We start from the raw sequence: 15,860 nt of genomic DNA, 5'->3' as shown, positions 1-15,860 counted from the left end.
AATGAATGCTGGGCTGTGCCTGATTTCAGATTCAGAGGTGTGTGTGATGTGTGTAGAACTAGTCAAAGGGGCAAGCTGAGTGGGGGTGGAGGCCCAGGGCTTTGAGGTTCTGGGGGTCATGTGTCATAAGGGACGATACTTGTGAAGCATCGTGAAGAGCCTGGTCAGACAGGACAGTAGAATGCTATCTGACAGTAGAGTACATAAGCCCAAGTGCTCAGGACAGTAGAGCACTGTTTCCCTCAGTGGGCCATATCACCCTTACCCCTGTGTGTGTGTGTGGGCGGGGTGGCACGGGAGTAACCCATGGGGTGGTAGGCACTCAAGTGCTGTGGGAGGGTGTTATCTGTATTTGCTTAAAGATTTCCAGAAGAGTCATGTGTAAACACACACACACACACACACACACACACACACACACACACACACTTTGAATATGGAACAGTAGGCCCGATAGCTTTGGAAATTTTTGCTGTAGAGGAAGATTCACTTGTGCCTTTCCTGTTTTGTACTCACAGACTTTCACAACATTCTCTCCCCCATGACCTTCTTGACTCGGCTCACTGTGACAGTCACTGTTTGGGACTCACCAGCCACCTGCTGTAGACCACTCTGATAAACTGATTTCCCTTAGAACCTGCAGTTGAGTTGTTAAATCAGTAGCCTGTAGTCTGTATGAAAACAGAGGAACTTGGGTGCATTTTCTTCACCGTTGCATCTAAGCTGCTGGAGTAGTATATGGCTGTTCACTATTGGATGAATGAATGCTTTGCACTTTACTTTGACCCACATTGCTTCTAGGTACTCCTGATGTGTTGGACATTTCCTAGCAACACTCTCCCAAGCCCTTTGTTTGGGAATGGCGTACCAACTCCACCTCTTTGTTTCTTTCTTAGCTTATCATCGCTCCCCCTCAGTTCACTGAGGTCAGAGCCCTTGATGGACTTTGCTCACTGTCTTCACTTACAGAATGGCTCGAGTTAGCACCTCCTTACTTAGAAGGAAAAAGTACTCCTGCTTTCCAAGACTTCCCCTTTATTAGAGACATTAGAGACCAAGCAGGTGGCTTCTCCTTATCACTTTCTGTTTTTCTCTGTCATCCTCATATGGAGATCATGCAGCTTCCCAACAGGTGGAAAGCAGAAAGCGGATCCACAGGAAAAAGTTTTTTCTTTCCTGCATCTTATGTCATCTTACAGCTTTCCTTTTTTCTAGTTTTTTTAAAAAAAAAAAACAAAAAAATGAGACATACAGAGAGAGAGAGAGAGAGAGAGAGAGAGAGAGAGAGAGAGAGCGAGAGAGAGAGAGCGCATCAGGGAATGAGAATGAATTTGATACTGGCAAGTGTAAAGAGTGAAAAATAAGGCACGGAAGAGAGGCGTTTCTCCATGGGGGAGCTTACTATTTTAAACAGAATGACTGAGGACATGTTCAATGGAGAGATGACTTTTAAGGGAAGATCTGAAGGAGGTGAGGGGGAGTAAGTTACATGGCTGCTTGAGGGAAGAACATTCTAAGAGCGAGGAGAAGTGCAGTTCCTGAGGTAGGAGTGTGCCTTTATGTTTGAAGATCAGCGATATGGATGGTCCTCACCTTTCTTGACTTCGCAGTGATATTTAGGTATTTTCTTCCTTTGCTCTTGGAAGGATTCTTTGTCCTTTATCTTTCAGCACTGCAGCCCTTTCAGCTCGCTCTTGGGGCCATCTGCTTCATTGGCTATTTCTGTTTTGCCTTTATTGTTCCGCCATGCCTCTTTCCTTCACGTGTGATGTATTGCCATATAGCATCCTTAGACTACACGTCTGTTCAGTTGTCATCTCATCCTGTATACCACCAGGGGAACAAAACTCCAAGACGTTTCTCATTTTTTACCGTAACTCCCCCACCTCCCGTCCCAGAGGTGGTCCTAATGTCACTGTCCCATCTATTTTCATCACTTGTTTCGTGGGGCTGAGGGGACCACACTCAGCTGTGCTTAGGGATCACTTCATGGTGATGCTCAAGGGACCATTTGTGCTGCCAAGGACTGGACCAGGGCCAGCTGCATGCAAGGCTAGCACTTTAGCAGCTATACTCTCTGGGCCCTCCCTTACTTACTTTTGACTTTATTATTCAGATTGTTAGCTCAGTTTAGAAAATGTAATCATCTCTAGCAGCATTCTTCAACCTTTTGACACCTGTGGATTGGCATTTGTTCTTCATATTTACATGTGGGCCAGACATCATGACCACCACAGGAGCCTGGTGGTTTTCAACCTTGTGACACCAGCAGGGCGTGGACTGGTGGTTGAAGAACACTGATCTGTAACTCATCCTTCACTGTGAGTTGGTTATCTCACCAACCGGAGTTTCTGTCCTCTGTGTCCCAGTCTTCTTTGGCTACATACACCCTGTCATAATAAACATTTCACACTTTAGTCTTTGTACACATTGTAACTGTGTCTAGAGTGCTCTCCTGCCCCATGCTCACATGCTGTCTCTTCTCTGTAGAGGAGTCTCCCCACCCACAGTCAGTCTCTCGTCAGCCCCACACACTCATGAAAGGCTGAGTTGTGTCAAGTAAGCTCCTTGAAATCAAAGCAAAGTCTCATTAATCAGAATGCCTGATGTTTTTCTCTGTAAGGGATACATAGCAAAGAGGATGGATGGATGGATGGATGGATGGATGGATGGATGGATGGATGGAGTCACTATGAAGAAAAAAAAGTTTAAAATTCTAAACATATACATACCTTCATTAGTGTTTTCACCTTCCTTCCTTCCTTATTTCCTTCCTTCCTTTGTTCCTTCCTTCCTTCTTCCTTCCTTCCTTCCTTCTTTCCCTTTCTTTCTCCTTCCTTCCTTCCTTCCTTCCTTCCTTCCTTTCTTTCTTTCTTTCTTTCTTTCTTTCTTTCTTTCTTTCTTTCTTTCTTTCTTTCTTTCTTTCTCTATCTCTTTCTTTCTTTCTTTCTTTCTTTCTTTCTTTCTTTCTTTCTTTCTTTCTTTCTTTCTTTCTTTCTTTCTTTCTTCTTTCTCTCTTTCTTTCCCTTCCTTCCTTCCTTCCTTCCTTCCTTCCTTCCTTCCTTTCTTTCTTTCTTTCTTTCTTTCTTTCTTTCTTTCTTTCTTTCTTTCTTTCTTTCTTCTTTCTCTCTTTCTCTTCCTTCCTTCCTTCCTTCCTTCCTTCCTTCCTTCCTTCCTTCCTTCCTTCCTTTCTTTCTTTCTTTCTTTCTTTCTTTCTTTCTTTCTTTCTTTCTTTCTTTCTTTCTTTCTTTCTTCCTTTCTTCCTTTCTTCCTTTCTTCTTTGTTTTTGAACCACACTGGGCAGTGCTCAAGGTTTATTCCTGGCTCTTCACTCAGGAATCACTCCTGGTGGTGGTCAGGGATCATATGGGATGCCGAGGATTGAACCCAGGTCAGTTGCATGGACTACCAGTTGCAAGCTGGACTCTCACTCTGGCCCCTCATCAGTGTTCTTTTCATATTTATATACAGGATGCCAACCTCTCTTGAGTGTAGCTGGAACCAATGTTGTGTTAGTGTGGGCTGGAGTCCCGAGTGCTATCTATTCACTTGCTGGAACAATAGCATGGTAATATTGGCAGGCGACACAAGCCCTCACTTATTGCAGATTGACCTTCATTGTGGTCTAGGTTGCAGGCAAAGAGCAGCTGTTTTGGATCAGACAAAAAATTTTAACTCTGTGAATACAGCATTTATTATGTTTACTTTGAATAGTAGTGTTCTTTTTCTGTGAGTTTTTGTTTCTATCTAAATTAAGTACTATTTTTTTTCCTATTGAGGGTATTTAAGTTGTCATAGGAATTTCGTATGACATTGTTAGAGAAAAATTAAGCAACGTAGACATTTTAAAGAACAAAGCATCTTCAGTAAATTTAATATTTTGAGATTTGGGAATAGCAAAGAAGTTGAAAAGGACAAATGGTTAGTTTTGTTTGGGGGCCACACCCGGTTCTGCTCAGGGGCTACTAGCAGTTCTGTGCCTGAGGGTAGGCACTGCTCAGGAGGTCCCATGGTCTCAGGAAGTGAACCAAGGCTGCTCATGTGAAGCATGACCTTACCAGCCCTTTGAACTATCTCTTCAGCCCAAGAGACTTTGTTTTAGAAAATTGTATATAATTTAAAATTTTTAGCGTGAAGGCTTTTGTTAAGCAAACTATAGTTCCTGGTTTAGAAAATTGTACTTTGGACTTTAAAAGGATTTGTTAAATATCATGACTCAGGCAAAGAAGTAAATATTATTTTTGATTGAAACGATGTCTTGAGATTTTATTGGTGGTTAAAACTGTAATTACCTTGTTTTCTTGATTTTCTTTTTGTGTGTTTCTTCCTTGTTTGTATTTGGGCCACACCCTGTGGTGCTCAGGGCATACTCCTGGTTCTGCACTCAGGGATCATTCCTGGCAGTGCTCATGGGACTGTATGCGGGTGTTGCTGGGGATTGAACCCCAACTATGGGCAAGGCAAGTGCTCTACCCACTGTACCATCTCTTTAGTCCCTCAATTTTTTTTTTATTTAAAAGACATTGCCCTGATTTTAGGGGTTGTGTGTCTCTAAAACACTTAAGAAATATTTATGATCATCTTAACAATTAGCCTGTTATTCACTTTTTTTCAAGTAGATAATTTGGGCTGAACATTCTTCTAGCAATAGAAAAAAAATTCATGTTATATTCCTATTACTGTATGTATTCACTGTGACTCTGGTAGAAATGTTGTGGCAAGAAATTACAAAAAAATTAAGTGAAGTTGTTTAAGGAATATATATATGTATATGGAATATATATGTACATATATACGTTTTTATTTGAGAATGAAGGCTTTGCCTTTGTGACCTTTTGATGATGACAATTCTATAGACAAGATTGTCAAAAGGAATAGTGTGCTGTGAATAGTCTCATAAGGAAAGTACCATCTGGGCAAGAGGTGGCTAGTGCTTCATCCTGCCAAAGAAGTCAAGGGGGTCTGGTGGTAGTCATGGAGGGAGTTTTGTGAGAATGACCACCTTGGTAAGGGTATGCTTCAGTGTTCAGGTTGGCTGTGCTGATAACAATGGTGGTAAGGAATATGGTGGCAGTGAGGATGGCTCAGTAATGATGAGAGCAATTTTGGAGGTGGTAAAGGTACAATGATGCTGGCAATTAGATAATCAGCCTTAAGAATTCGAACCCAGGAAAAGGAAGAAATTTGAAGGGAGAAGCTAGTGGTGGAGGCCAGGACTTTGCCAAACCATGAAACCACTATGGCTGTAGTGGTTCCAGCAGCAGCAATTGCTCTGGCCGGAACAGACTGCTTTAATTAATTGCTGGGATAAAGGGCTTCAAGGAGAGGAGAGCCAGAGAAATTTCTGGGAAATTGCACATTGCAACAGACTTTCCAACTCAGTTGAGCTCAGGGGTGGTGGAGCCTAGTTGCTACAAAGAAGAAAGCAGCTTTAGAAAATACTCATGTGCACAGGCAGAGAACTTGACTGTATTCATGACTAATCGTATGTCAGGTTATTTTAGTTTCTGTTCCATGGACAGTAAAGCATTCCAACAAAAAGGGGGCAAGGATGGTTTTTGGTTTTGCAGAACCAGGTATTCAAACCAGATCTCCAAAGCTTTAGCGTAGAGTTATTTTTTTGCCCCCATAGCATGGGTTACTCGATGTAGTAGGCCAGTCATAATGCTGAACAAATGTGACTTTAAAAGAAATGTTACCTAGCTTATATTCTGTCAAACTGTAAGGCTCATTAGGCACTTTAGAAGAGGACAGGGCACAGTTTATCAGTAATTAGATGGTTGAATGGTCGAGGTGGAATCCAGGGGACTGAGTTGCAGTTGAAAACAGCGAAAGATGAAACTCTGAGTAACCCTGGCTCAGAGGTACCCAAATTTGTATGGGCCTCTTTTAGGAAAAAACAAAATCTTTCAGTGACTCACTATAAATCTACATTTTCCCTTTTAAATTTTATTTTAGTCACCCTGGCATTCTAAAGTTATTAGTGTCTCAGCACCATTCCCTTGCCCAATGCTCCCCATCCCCAATTGCCTCCCGCCCAGTGTGGCTGATAGCCAGTACTGTTGCGATAGGATTTCATACACTTCACCACGTCTCAACACCCTTACTGCCTCCCAGGTACACACTTACCTCCATCATGGATGACACCCCCTCCTTGTCCTTATGCCCTGCCTCCCTCATGTTTCCTAGTGAAGTTCTCATGTTCTTGTTTCCATTGCCTTTGGGTATTCATTATTCCACCATTCCATTTTTTTTAATATATGCGACATATGAGAGAGATCATTCTGTATCAGTGTCTCTCTCTCTAAGTCCACTAAGCATGATACACTACAGGACCCTCCATGTAACAGCAAATGGTATGGCTTTATCTTTTCTTATGGCTGAGTAGTATTCTGTTTGAGTATATGTACCATAATGTTTTTTATCTAGTCATCTGTTCTTTTGTCATTTTAAAATGCTTTTATCTAGTCATCTATAGGTTGTTTCTAGATTTTGACTATTGTGGATAGCGATATAAGGAGCATAGGGGTGCAGATATCCTTTTTCCATTTTGTTCTTGGGCCCTTGGGCTATATTCCAAGAATGTGCATTGGTGGGTCAAACGAAAGCTCGATTCCTAGATGCTTTAGGAATGCCCATATTGTTTTCCAGATGGCTGGACCAATCGACATTCCTGCCTGCAGTAAGTGAAGGTCCCTTTTTCTCCACATTCATGCTAGCACCAGTTCTTGTTTTCTTTGATGTGTGTCAGTCTTTGTGGTATGATAGCATATGTCTTTGTTGTTTTGATTTGCATTTACCTGATGATATGTGATGTAAAGCAATTTTTTCACATGTTTTTGGGCCATTTGTGCTTCTTTGGGGAAGTTTCTGTTCATCTCTTTCATATTTTTCGATGGGTTGGATTTTCTTTCAAGTTGTACCAGTGCTTTTTGTATCCTTGATACTCTATCAGATGAATGTTGGATTAATAATTTCTCCATTCTATGGGCTCTCTTAGTCATCATTTCCTTTGAGGTGCAGAAGCTTCTTAGTTTTATGTAGTCCCATTTTTTTTTTTTGATCCTGGTCATCATTTCCTTTGAGGTGCAGAAGCTTCTTAGTTTTATGTAGTTCTATTTTTTTTTATTTTTGTTTCCATTTGCTTGGCCAGTGGTGTTTCATCCTTGAAGATATCTTTAGCTTCAAAGTCATAAAGAGTTCTGCCTACATTTTCTCTATGGATCTTATGGATTCAGGACTGATATCAAAGTCTCTAATGCATTTTGATTTGACTTTTGTACTTGAGGTCTGAGTTCAGTTTTTTGTATGTAGCTGATCTGTTTTCTCAATGCTACTTTTTGAAGACTCTTCCTTGGTCCGCTTCATATTTTTTTGCTCCTTTATAGAGGATTAACTGATCATGTATCTTAGGGTTTGTCTCAGGATACTAAACTGTATTTCATTAATCTAAGTATTTGTCTTATTCCAGTGCCATTCAGTTTTAATTACTACCACTTTGTATTACACTTTGAAGTTTGGAGAAGTTGTTGCCTTCCATCTTTTCCCAGTAATTGCTTTAGATATGGGGTAGGGTGTTAAATTGTTCCATATGAACTTAGGAGTGTTTGATCTATTTCTTTGAAAAATGTCAGGTTGTCCTTATAGGGACTGCGTTAAATCTGTACAGTGCTTTAGGCAGTATTGCCATTTTCATTTTGGTTTTCGAGCCACACTTAGTGATGCTCAGGGGTTATACTCCTGGCTCTCCACTCAAGAACCACTCCTGGCAGTGGTCAGGGGATCCCATGGGACGCTGAGGATTAAACTCAGATCAGCCACCTGCAACGCAAGTGCCTTACCTGCTGTACTATTACTCCAGCCCCTATTACCATTTTGATGATATTAATCCTCCCAGTCCACGTAGGGGATATGTTTCCATTTCCTTATGTCCTCTTTTATTTCTTGAAGTAATGTTTTGTAATCTTTTACCTCTTTAGTTCAGTTGATTTCAAGGTATTTGATTTTCTGAGGCACAATTGTGAATGGAATTTTTTTTAATATCACTCTCTTCTCTTTCATTATTTGCATATAGTAAATCCATAGACTTGACCATCAGTTTTGTAACCTGCCACTTTACTGTACAACTCTTGTGTTTCTAGGAGCTTTTCTTATAGACTCTCTAAGATTTTCTAAATATAGACTCATGTCATCTGCAAGTAGTGCGAAGATGACTTCTTCTTTTCCTATCTACATGCCCCTTGGAAATCTAACATAATTTTAAAGCACACAAACAATAAGTATACCCAGTTGCACCCCAGGCCACTTCTCTTTACACTTACATAGTCACAGTGCCCTGGGGGAGGTAGGGTAGAGGTGGGGATGATTGTGTCACCTACTTTGGGAAGCACTGCTCATAGTTGATGATACTCAAGATGTAGAGACGTCAAGTTACATTAAGTCCCTAACGCAGAAAAATAGCATTTGTGTTGATCAAAAATGCCCTCTGATCTTACCTAAAATGCGGAACAAACATAAAATATTGTTTGCTTGAAGTTGTTTTTCTTTTTCAGTTTGCTTAGGGGCCACACCTTGGCTATACTCCTGACATACGCCTGGCTGTGTGCTCTGGTATCTCCTCTTCTGGTGTCAGGGGACCAAGTGGGGTGCCGGGGATTGAGCCCGGGTGGGCCACTTGGCAAGACAAATGCCCTATCTTTGGCTTTGAAGTTAATTTTCTAGGCTAATCCATTCTAAACATTTTCTCAGGTTCTAATGCTGAATTATAATGGTGGTTAGTAGAACATTCCTTTAAGCTGTTTTGAATTTGGATTAAAGCAGGGAACAATGTGAACAAATGTCATAATTATGATACTCTTGCCTTCTTAAAGAATAGCTTATTACCAAACTATGGCCTGTGAGCCTCCAGTGCCCTGCGGTATTTTTACCTTGGTGTCCTGTTCTTTTTCTGACTCAGAGGTGAGCTTTTATAAGGACTCATGAGCATAACATCTGACAGATACTGTCAGATTTACATTCCTTTTACAAGTAGGTGAACCAGCATATTTGGATGGCAAGGCAAGTTGGCACTGTTGCCTAAAGCTAATGAAGTTCTTTGCAAGAGTATGAGGTCTGATGCTCACGTGCTCTTTGATACGGCACTTCAGCCTTTGTTCACACAAAGCACACATGACTATGAATTTGCTTTACCAGCAACTTAATTGTGAACAGGTAAAATGCCTCTGTAAAGTGTTGACTCTCAAGAATTCCCAGCGCTGTTGGCCATGCCCGTAAATACACACATTAGGACTTCCCATGAGACTGTGAAGGGTTCATTATGAGTTTTACCTCTGAATTGATGATTCTTGGTACTGTGCACTCGCTCTCTCTCTGTCTCTCCCTACCTGCCCCCCTACCCCACCCCCATGGGAACTTCACAAATAACAGCACCAAAATGATGAGGTCTGTATAATTGTTGTTTGTCTAGTTGAACTAAATGTTTTAAGAATATCTTCCATTAGATCTTAATTATAAAGACTAAATTTAAATATCCATTATATTGTGAGCATCTATTATATTGTGAGCATCTTTCTTCTCTCACATTTTATTTACCTCTTTTCTCACTGTGGTACCTAATCTCCAGTCATTAAATTCCTTACATGCTGAAACCTCACTGCAACACAGAGCTGGGCTAGGAGGAGGTCTGAGGGAGAAGGAAGGAGACGGGGGTGGGGGGGGGGGTGGGGGGAGGGAGGGAAGGATGGGAGATGCACAAGCCTCACAGAACTTTTTAGGCCTCTCTAAGAAGCATCCCCTGTGTCACCGCCTCCCGTCTCACCTCCATTGCATCTGGACTGTTTACTCCTACTCTGTGTTCCCACCTGAGCCTCATGACTCTACAGTTTGGTTGCAGTAGTGCAGACTCTGCCCTTTGGGAGGAGGGCAACTGCCCAGGGGCACAGAAACCCCTAGCCTAAGCTACTAAATTTTTCGTGTTAGCATCTTTAGCTGCTGGTGAAACTTGTATAAATAATTGGCTATCACTCAACTCACATTACTCTTTAAATGACCCCGCTTATTATATTCTGTTTTCAAAGAGCCCCCAAAGTGAGGATGGAAGGAACCATGCTGAGAAGCTTATCACGCAGGAAGAGGCCAAGAAGCCAAATGACCTTTCCAGTTCCTCTGCGGATACCAAAACAGGAGAAAGTGAGCGGCAGCCGAAAGAAAGCTTTTTCCAGTTTCTTGGTAACTTATTCAATATCTCAGGAAAATCATCCCCTGGAGAAGCCAGGCAATCTTCTTTCAAAGATGATCCTGACAAAAGCGAGAAAGATCTTCGGAATCCCAGTGATAGTCCAGAGGAAGGGACTGAAAGGAAAACCGAGATTTACAGCATCTCCTTGGATACTCAGGCGCTTCCAGCGGAACGGGAGTCCAACTCAACTGAACTCTCAGATTCTTTGGATACGACACAAGACAGTGAACAGGACATCTGTGATTTGCTAGAGTAAGTTAAAAATTAGCAAAAATATTGCAGCTTTTAGGTTAGTCTCTTAATTGGGGGACTGGAAAAATACTCCTGTAATGTTCCTGCTGGTTGGTAAAAAGTGACATGTTTTTGCAAACATTTCCGACCTTTTAAGTATTTGGTGTGTGGTAGAAATTGTTCTAAGACTTATCTCTAAATTAAGATGAAGATGGGAGTGTTGTCTATTGTCTGAATTCTTTCTGTATGAGGACAGGCAGTTTAGTAGCAGCATTTTGGGAAGAAATGATTGTAAAGGGTATGTTTATATTCTGTTACTGTCTGTGTGGAATTCAATTAAGGGTTACAAAAAGAATGAAATTTAATTTGTAAAACTAATCTTAGAAACCCTCTACATAGTTTCAAGAGCTGAAATCTTTTTCTTAACCACCTCTTTTTCTCTTTTTTTAATTAGTATAAACTACTTGTTTTCCATTGACTCATCAGCTAGAAGGAATATTTTTCTAGTGCCCCAACATGTTTATAATAATGTTTTTAGTAGACATCTGTGTAGCATAAATGCCTTCCTTCATAACTGATAAGAATTTTTAAAATTTTAAATTGAATTCTGGATTATTTTTAAGAGGTCATCAATAATTTGATAGTCAGATAAAGATGATAATTTAGAAGTTTGTAGTTGTTTGTAGTTTCAAATTGTTTTCACCTATGTGCTTTCAGTTAATTCCTCAAGGCAAGTTTCTGGTATAGGCACAGATTCATCTTACAGTTGTGAGAACTGAGACCCATATGATGTGGGTTTGCTGGTTAAGAGTGGAATAGTGCAGCTGGCCTTATGAAAAGTTAAGATGCACTGATAAAGCTACAGTTATCAACACAATGCCATCTAGCAGTGTTGGCTGGACCTTCAAATGACATAGGATTGAGAGTCTAAAAAAGAAACCTTCTAAAAAATAAGAAAAAAGAAACTTATATTTTTGATCTCAAACCCTGCATGTGATCATACTTCATATTCTTATAGGAAGGGAGAGTTAGAGAAATTGGTTAACAATTTTGAGACAATAAGCCTTGATACTTATCAAATTTTCTGTTAAAAATTAAGAGCAAAAGTGATTTAAACTAAATTAACTGAAGTATATTTTTCTTTTGCTGAGAAACAATTTTCCAAGCATGATAGCAACAGGAGGTATGAGGAAAGAGAATAAGAAAATGAATTACCACTTTACTATTACTAAGCAATGAGAAATTAAATTGTCAGATGAGAAAATTATGTGCAGAAATGTCAGAAAGTCCTCTTAATCAAGTTAGCACATGAAGGCAAAATGGGAAAATAATTGGTGAATAAATTATTTTTAAAAAGAAGCATAAACTTCACAAATAAGTAGGAAAATGGTTTATAATCACAAGCAGTCAGGAAAATGAAAACTAAAATAACCTTTATTGAAAAGTGATAAAAAAAAATTGTAATACCCTAAGATTCCGAGTTGGTAGGGCTGGTGATTGATCTTAGGAATGGAAAGTGTAATAAAATTCTAGGTCAGTAGACCTTAAAATACTTATGTTTATATACTTATATAACTTATTAACTTATTAACTTATGTTTATATGCTTATGTTTATGTTTATAGCTTATGTTTTATTTCTAAAGATACGAGTTTTCTTGAAACATTGTTACAACTAACTTGAGGGAAATCCCAAGAAGTGCTTAGGTAGTCTGGGGACTATCATAGCCACCAGAGCAGCTCTGTGGGCTTCAGGGCCACATTTAGGTACTCAGCGGAGCACTTGTAGTGTGAGGATTCATCCAGGGTTGGTTGCATGCAAAGCATGAACCCTAAGCCCTGTATTATCTCCCTGGCTCCATATGAATACGGAATTAGAAACAAATGCATAGCAGTGGTTAAATTCTGTAACATCTGTAATACAGGGTTGTCTAAAACTGTGCTATTCAAAATGTCAGAGATGTGGTAGAGCTCTTGCCTTACATGTGCAATCCCTGGGGTTTGAGTCTTGGCTCTGCACAGTTACCTGAGCATCAGGCTGGGAGTAGCTCCCAAGCACCTTTAGGTATGATCCCCAAACAGAAACAAATAACAGCTTTGTAATTCTTTTCAGATGTAATTGATTATGGATATTTTGTTTTTAATATTCATAGAGCCTTTAAGAAAACCTTTTGATAAATTTTTGTTGTTGTTGGGCCATACACAGTGGTGCTCAGCATGTATTTCTGGCTCTGTGCTCATGGATCAGTCCTGGCAGGGTTTAGGAGATCACATATGATGCCTGGGATAGAATTGGGGTCAGCAGCATGCAAGGTAAGAGCCTTTCCTTCCCTACTCTCTCTCTGATCCTTACATCGTGTTTCTTAGATTGTTTTCCTGTATATTAACTCCAGCTTTTGGTACAATTATACTGGTAGCTACTTGTTGGATTGAAACTCTTAAAAACTTCTATGATTAAAAAAAAGCTTCTATGAGTATATTTTTAATACATTCATAGCCATCATGAGAAACTTCTCTAAGTTTTCTTCTGATATTTAATCAACATTTCTAAAGATTTTTTAATAGAGCAGAATTGAATACTTTTAGTTTAGAAAATACCCTAAGTGTGTAATTTGAAGATAAACCATGATATAAAAACCCTATCATTGTTTCTTAAAATTATATTAGATACTTTTGCTCTTAGGCTATTTTTTTAAGCCATAGTATAGGTTCACTTTGAAGAATGATGAATTGATCTTTGTCTTATCAGGTATCTGATTTACCCTGAATAGAGTACACCATGTGAGTATTTGGATGAAATAAACTCTCACATGATAGGTAGCTATGTTGTGGGCTAAGATATATATATAAAACATTTTTAGATTTTGAATACTGTATGATTTTTTTAAAACGTATTTAAATTTTTTACATATTTTACTTTATTGCTACTTTGGAATACATACCCTTGTACACTTGTTTAAAACATAAAAATACTACCTCTTTTATATTCAGCTTATGAAGTGTAAATGTTTCACTTTAACTTTTTATCTTTGGTTTAGTTTTAAAGCTCTGTGCTTCCATTTTCTTTGTTTGGGGGCCACACCTGGTGATAATCAGGGTTACTCCTGAATCTGCACTCAGGAATTACTCCTGGTGGTGCTCGGGGACCATATGGGATGCCAAGGATCAAACCTTGATCAGCCACGTGCAAGGCAAAAGTCCACTCCACTGTACTATCACTCTAACCCTGTGCTCACATTTTCTTTACTAAGAAAACCTTAAAGGACAGTTTTATGTTATTAATACTTTTAAAGTACACTGACTCAACTGCAGTGTCAAAGAATCATGTAGAAAATTGACTGTATTGGTGTGACTAATCTTTTAAAAAGTGGGAGGGTTGCTCATCAGTCCTGAAAACACTAATTATGCTGCATGAAACTCTGTTTGAAACTTTGATGTTCAATGCTTTGAACATGATTTATATAGTTGTTCAGTGTAAAGGAAGCAGATTTTAGTTTTAAGCTTTTAACAGTTCTACCCAGGGTGCTGGAGATTATGTAGTTAGAAACTTAAACTTGTTTAAATAAATCAATTTGTTTTCATTGATTGTATGTAGATAGCCCTAAAACAGTGTATTCACCCCAAGGACTCAAAAACTATCAGAAAGCATTATTTACAGTGAGATGAAATTTACTGGATTTTCCTTTGTGGTCTATTTTATTACAGGTCCTTTAAGATCAAAAGTTGCATTGATGGATTGATGTAGAATAAAGTGACTTGACGTCTCCTTAGGGAGAATCTCTTTAGGGAGAATATTGTAAACTTAGAGGATCTACATTTAGTATACTTGAATAAAACTATGATTTGATACTCATCTCTTATGTCCTAGTTCTGTAAACAAGGTATACATTTTTTGTGTATTTAATTTCTTCAGAATTACTTTGGTTATTATTTTGGGGGAAAGTATTGTAGGCTTATATTTAAGGTTTTAAACATAAAACAAAGTTTTAATAGTAAAATTAACTGAGCAAAAAACTTTTTATTATGTATTCAGATTTTTGGATCTGCATATAACTTGAAAGTTAATTTTTGAAAGGCTCTTGTATTCTTCAAATAATTTATGTATTTTAATGGGATTTCAGCATGTAGCATTAACTGGTAGGTAGATAGGCAGTTTTCATCTCTTGCATGTTTTCATAGCTGAGTTGCCTTATCCATCTTTGGTTTCATTAGTCTTTGATTTAGCCCACATTTCATGCAGCAGATAAAACTACTTTTGCAAGGCAAAGCTTTTTTTTTGTACATCTCTTTTAGCTGCTTTATATTAGTGAAAATAAATGACTGTTAAGTAATGCAGCTTTTTAATGTAGAAGTATGGTAAGATTTTAAAGGCCAGCAAGTATGTAGATTAAAATAAATCACTGCAACTGAAATTCAAGCAATATGCAAGGGGCACAGCAAATGGAGATTACATATCAATGGATGTTTACTTCAGTTATCATTGAGATAAACCTAGTATTAATGTCTGTAAAATTTGACAGAAAATATCTGATTTTAGGTATTAGAATACTGATAACTGAATTTTCTAGTTATTCACAGGAAGTGACTATATCATTTATTATATGTTTTATTCGAGAAAGTATACTTACACACATATGTACATGTTTATAGCCAGATTGAAATGTAACAAATTCAGAATTTAAGATCCTTCAAACCAGGGGTATGTCTCAAGTGGTAAGAATACATGCATAGCATGTGTGGGATCCTGAGTTGAATCCTTGGGCCCCATATAACCTTCAGAGTGCCACTGAGAGCAACCCATATAACCTGAGCACTGAATAGTGAGTCCTTTACCAGTGGGCCAAGCACTGCTGGGTATGGTTCCTATAAATATAAAATTGAAGCACTGGACAGATAGTACAGAAAATAAAAAGTGCTTGCTTTGTAGCCTATCCAGGTTTAATCCCAAGCACCACATAAGGTCCCCTACTTGCATCAGAAATGATCCCTGAGCAGTGCCATTGTGGCTTAAAAATCAAAATAGAACAGAAAGAAAAAAAATATTTGGGAGCTGTAGAAATAGTGCAGAGGATAAGGAACTTGCAACCATCCAGGGTTTAATCCCTATCACTGCATAAGGTCTCCTTTGCACCACCAGAAGTGGATCCTTGCATGCTAGATCCCTGTGCACAGAGCAGGAGTAAGCCCTGAATATAGCCTCAAATCAAAATTTTTTAAAAAATAAGTAAAATAACATTGGATGAAAATATAACTTGAAACACTTTGTGAAATACTTTGCCTTTTTAAAGAACTAATGCAGTTCGAAGTAAATCACCTTTTTTTACTTATTCATTTGCAAAAGTTATTCAGCATATACCACTTGCCAAATATTATGTAGGACTGCTAAGACACAGT

The 15,860-nt window shown here is 38.8% G+C and overlaps 1 protein-coding gene across 2 annotated transcripts in view; it reads left to right on the top strand.

Annotated features, from left to right (window-relative positions):
* CRYBG3 (crystallin beta-gamma domain containing 3) overlaps positions 1 to 15,860 on the top strand; it is a 121,635-nt gene that overhangs the window by 33,030 nt on the left and 72,745 nt on the right. For both annotated transcript variants that reach the window (XM_055127055.1, XM_004607010.2), the window contains exon 3: positions 10,077 to 10,489. In XM_055127055.1, coding sequence (XP_054983030.1) covers positions 10,077 to 10,489 — 413 coding nt within the window. The remainder of the gene's footprint in view (positions 1 to 10,076; positions 10,490 to 15,860) is intronic.

This window comes from Sorex araneus, chromosome 2 (assembly GCF_027595985.1).
Source record: "Sorex araneus isolate mSorAra2 chromosome 2, mSorAra2.pri, whole genome shotgun sequence".
NCBI lineage: Eukaryota > Metazoa > Chordata > Mammalia > Eulipotyphla > Soricidae > Sorex > Sorex araneus.
Note: the sequence above shows the minus strand (reverse complement) of the source record. Positions and strands in the feature narration are given on the sequence as shown.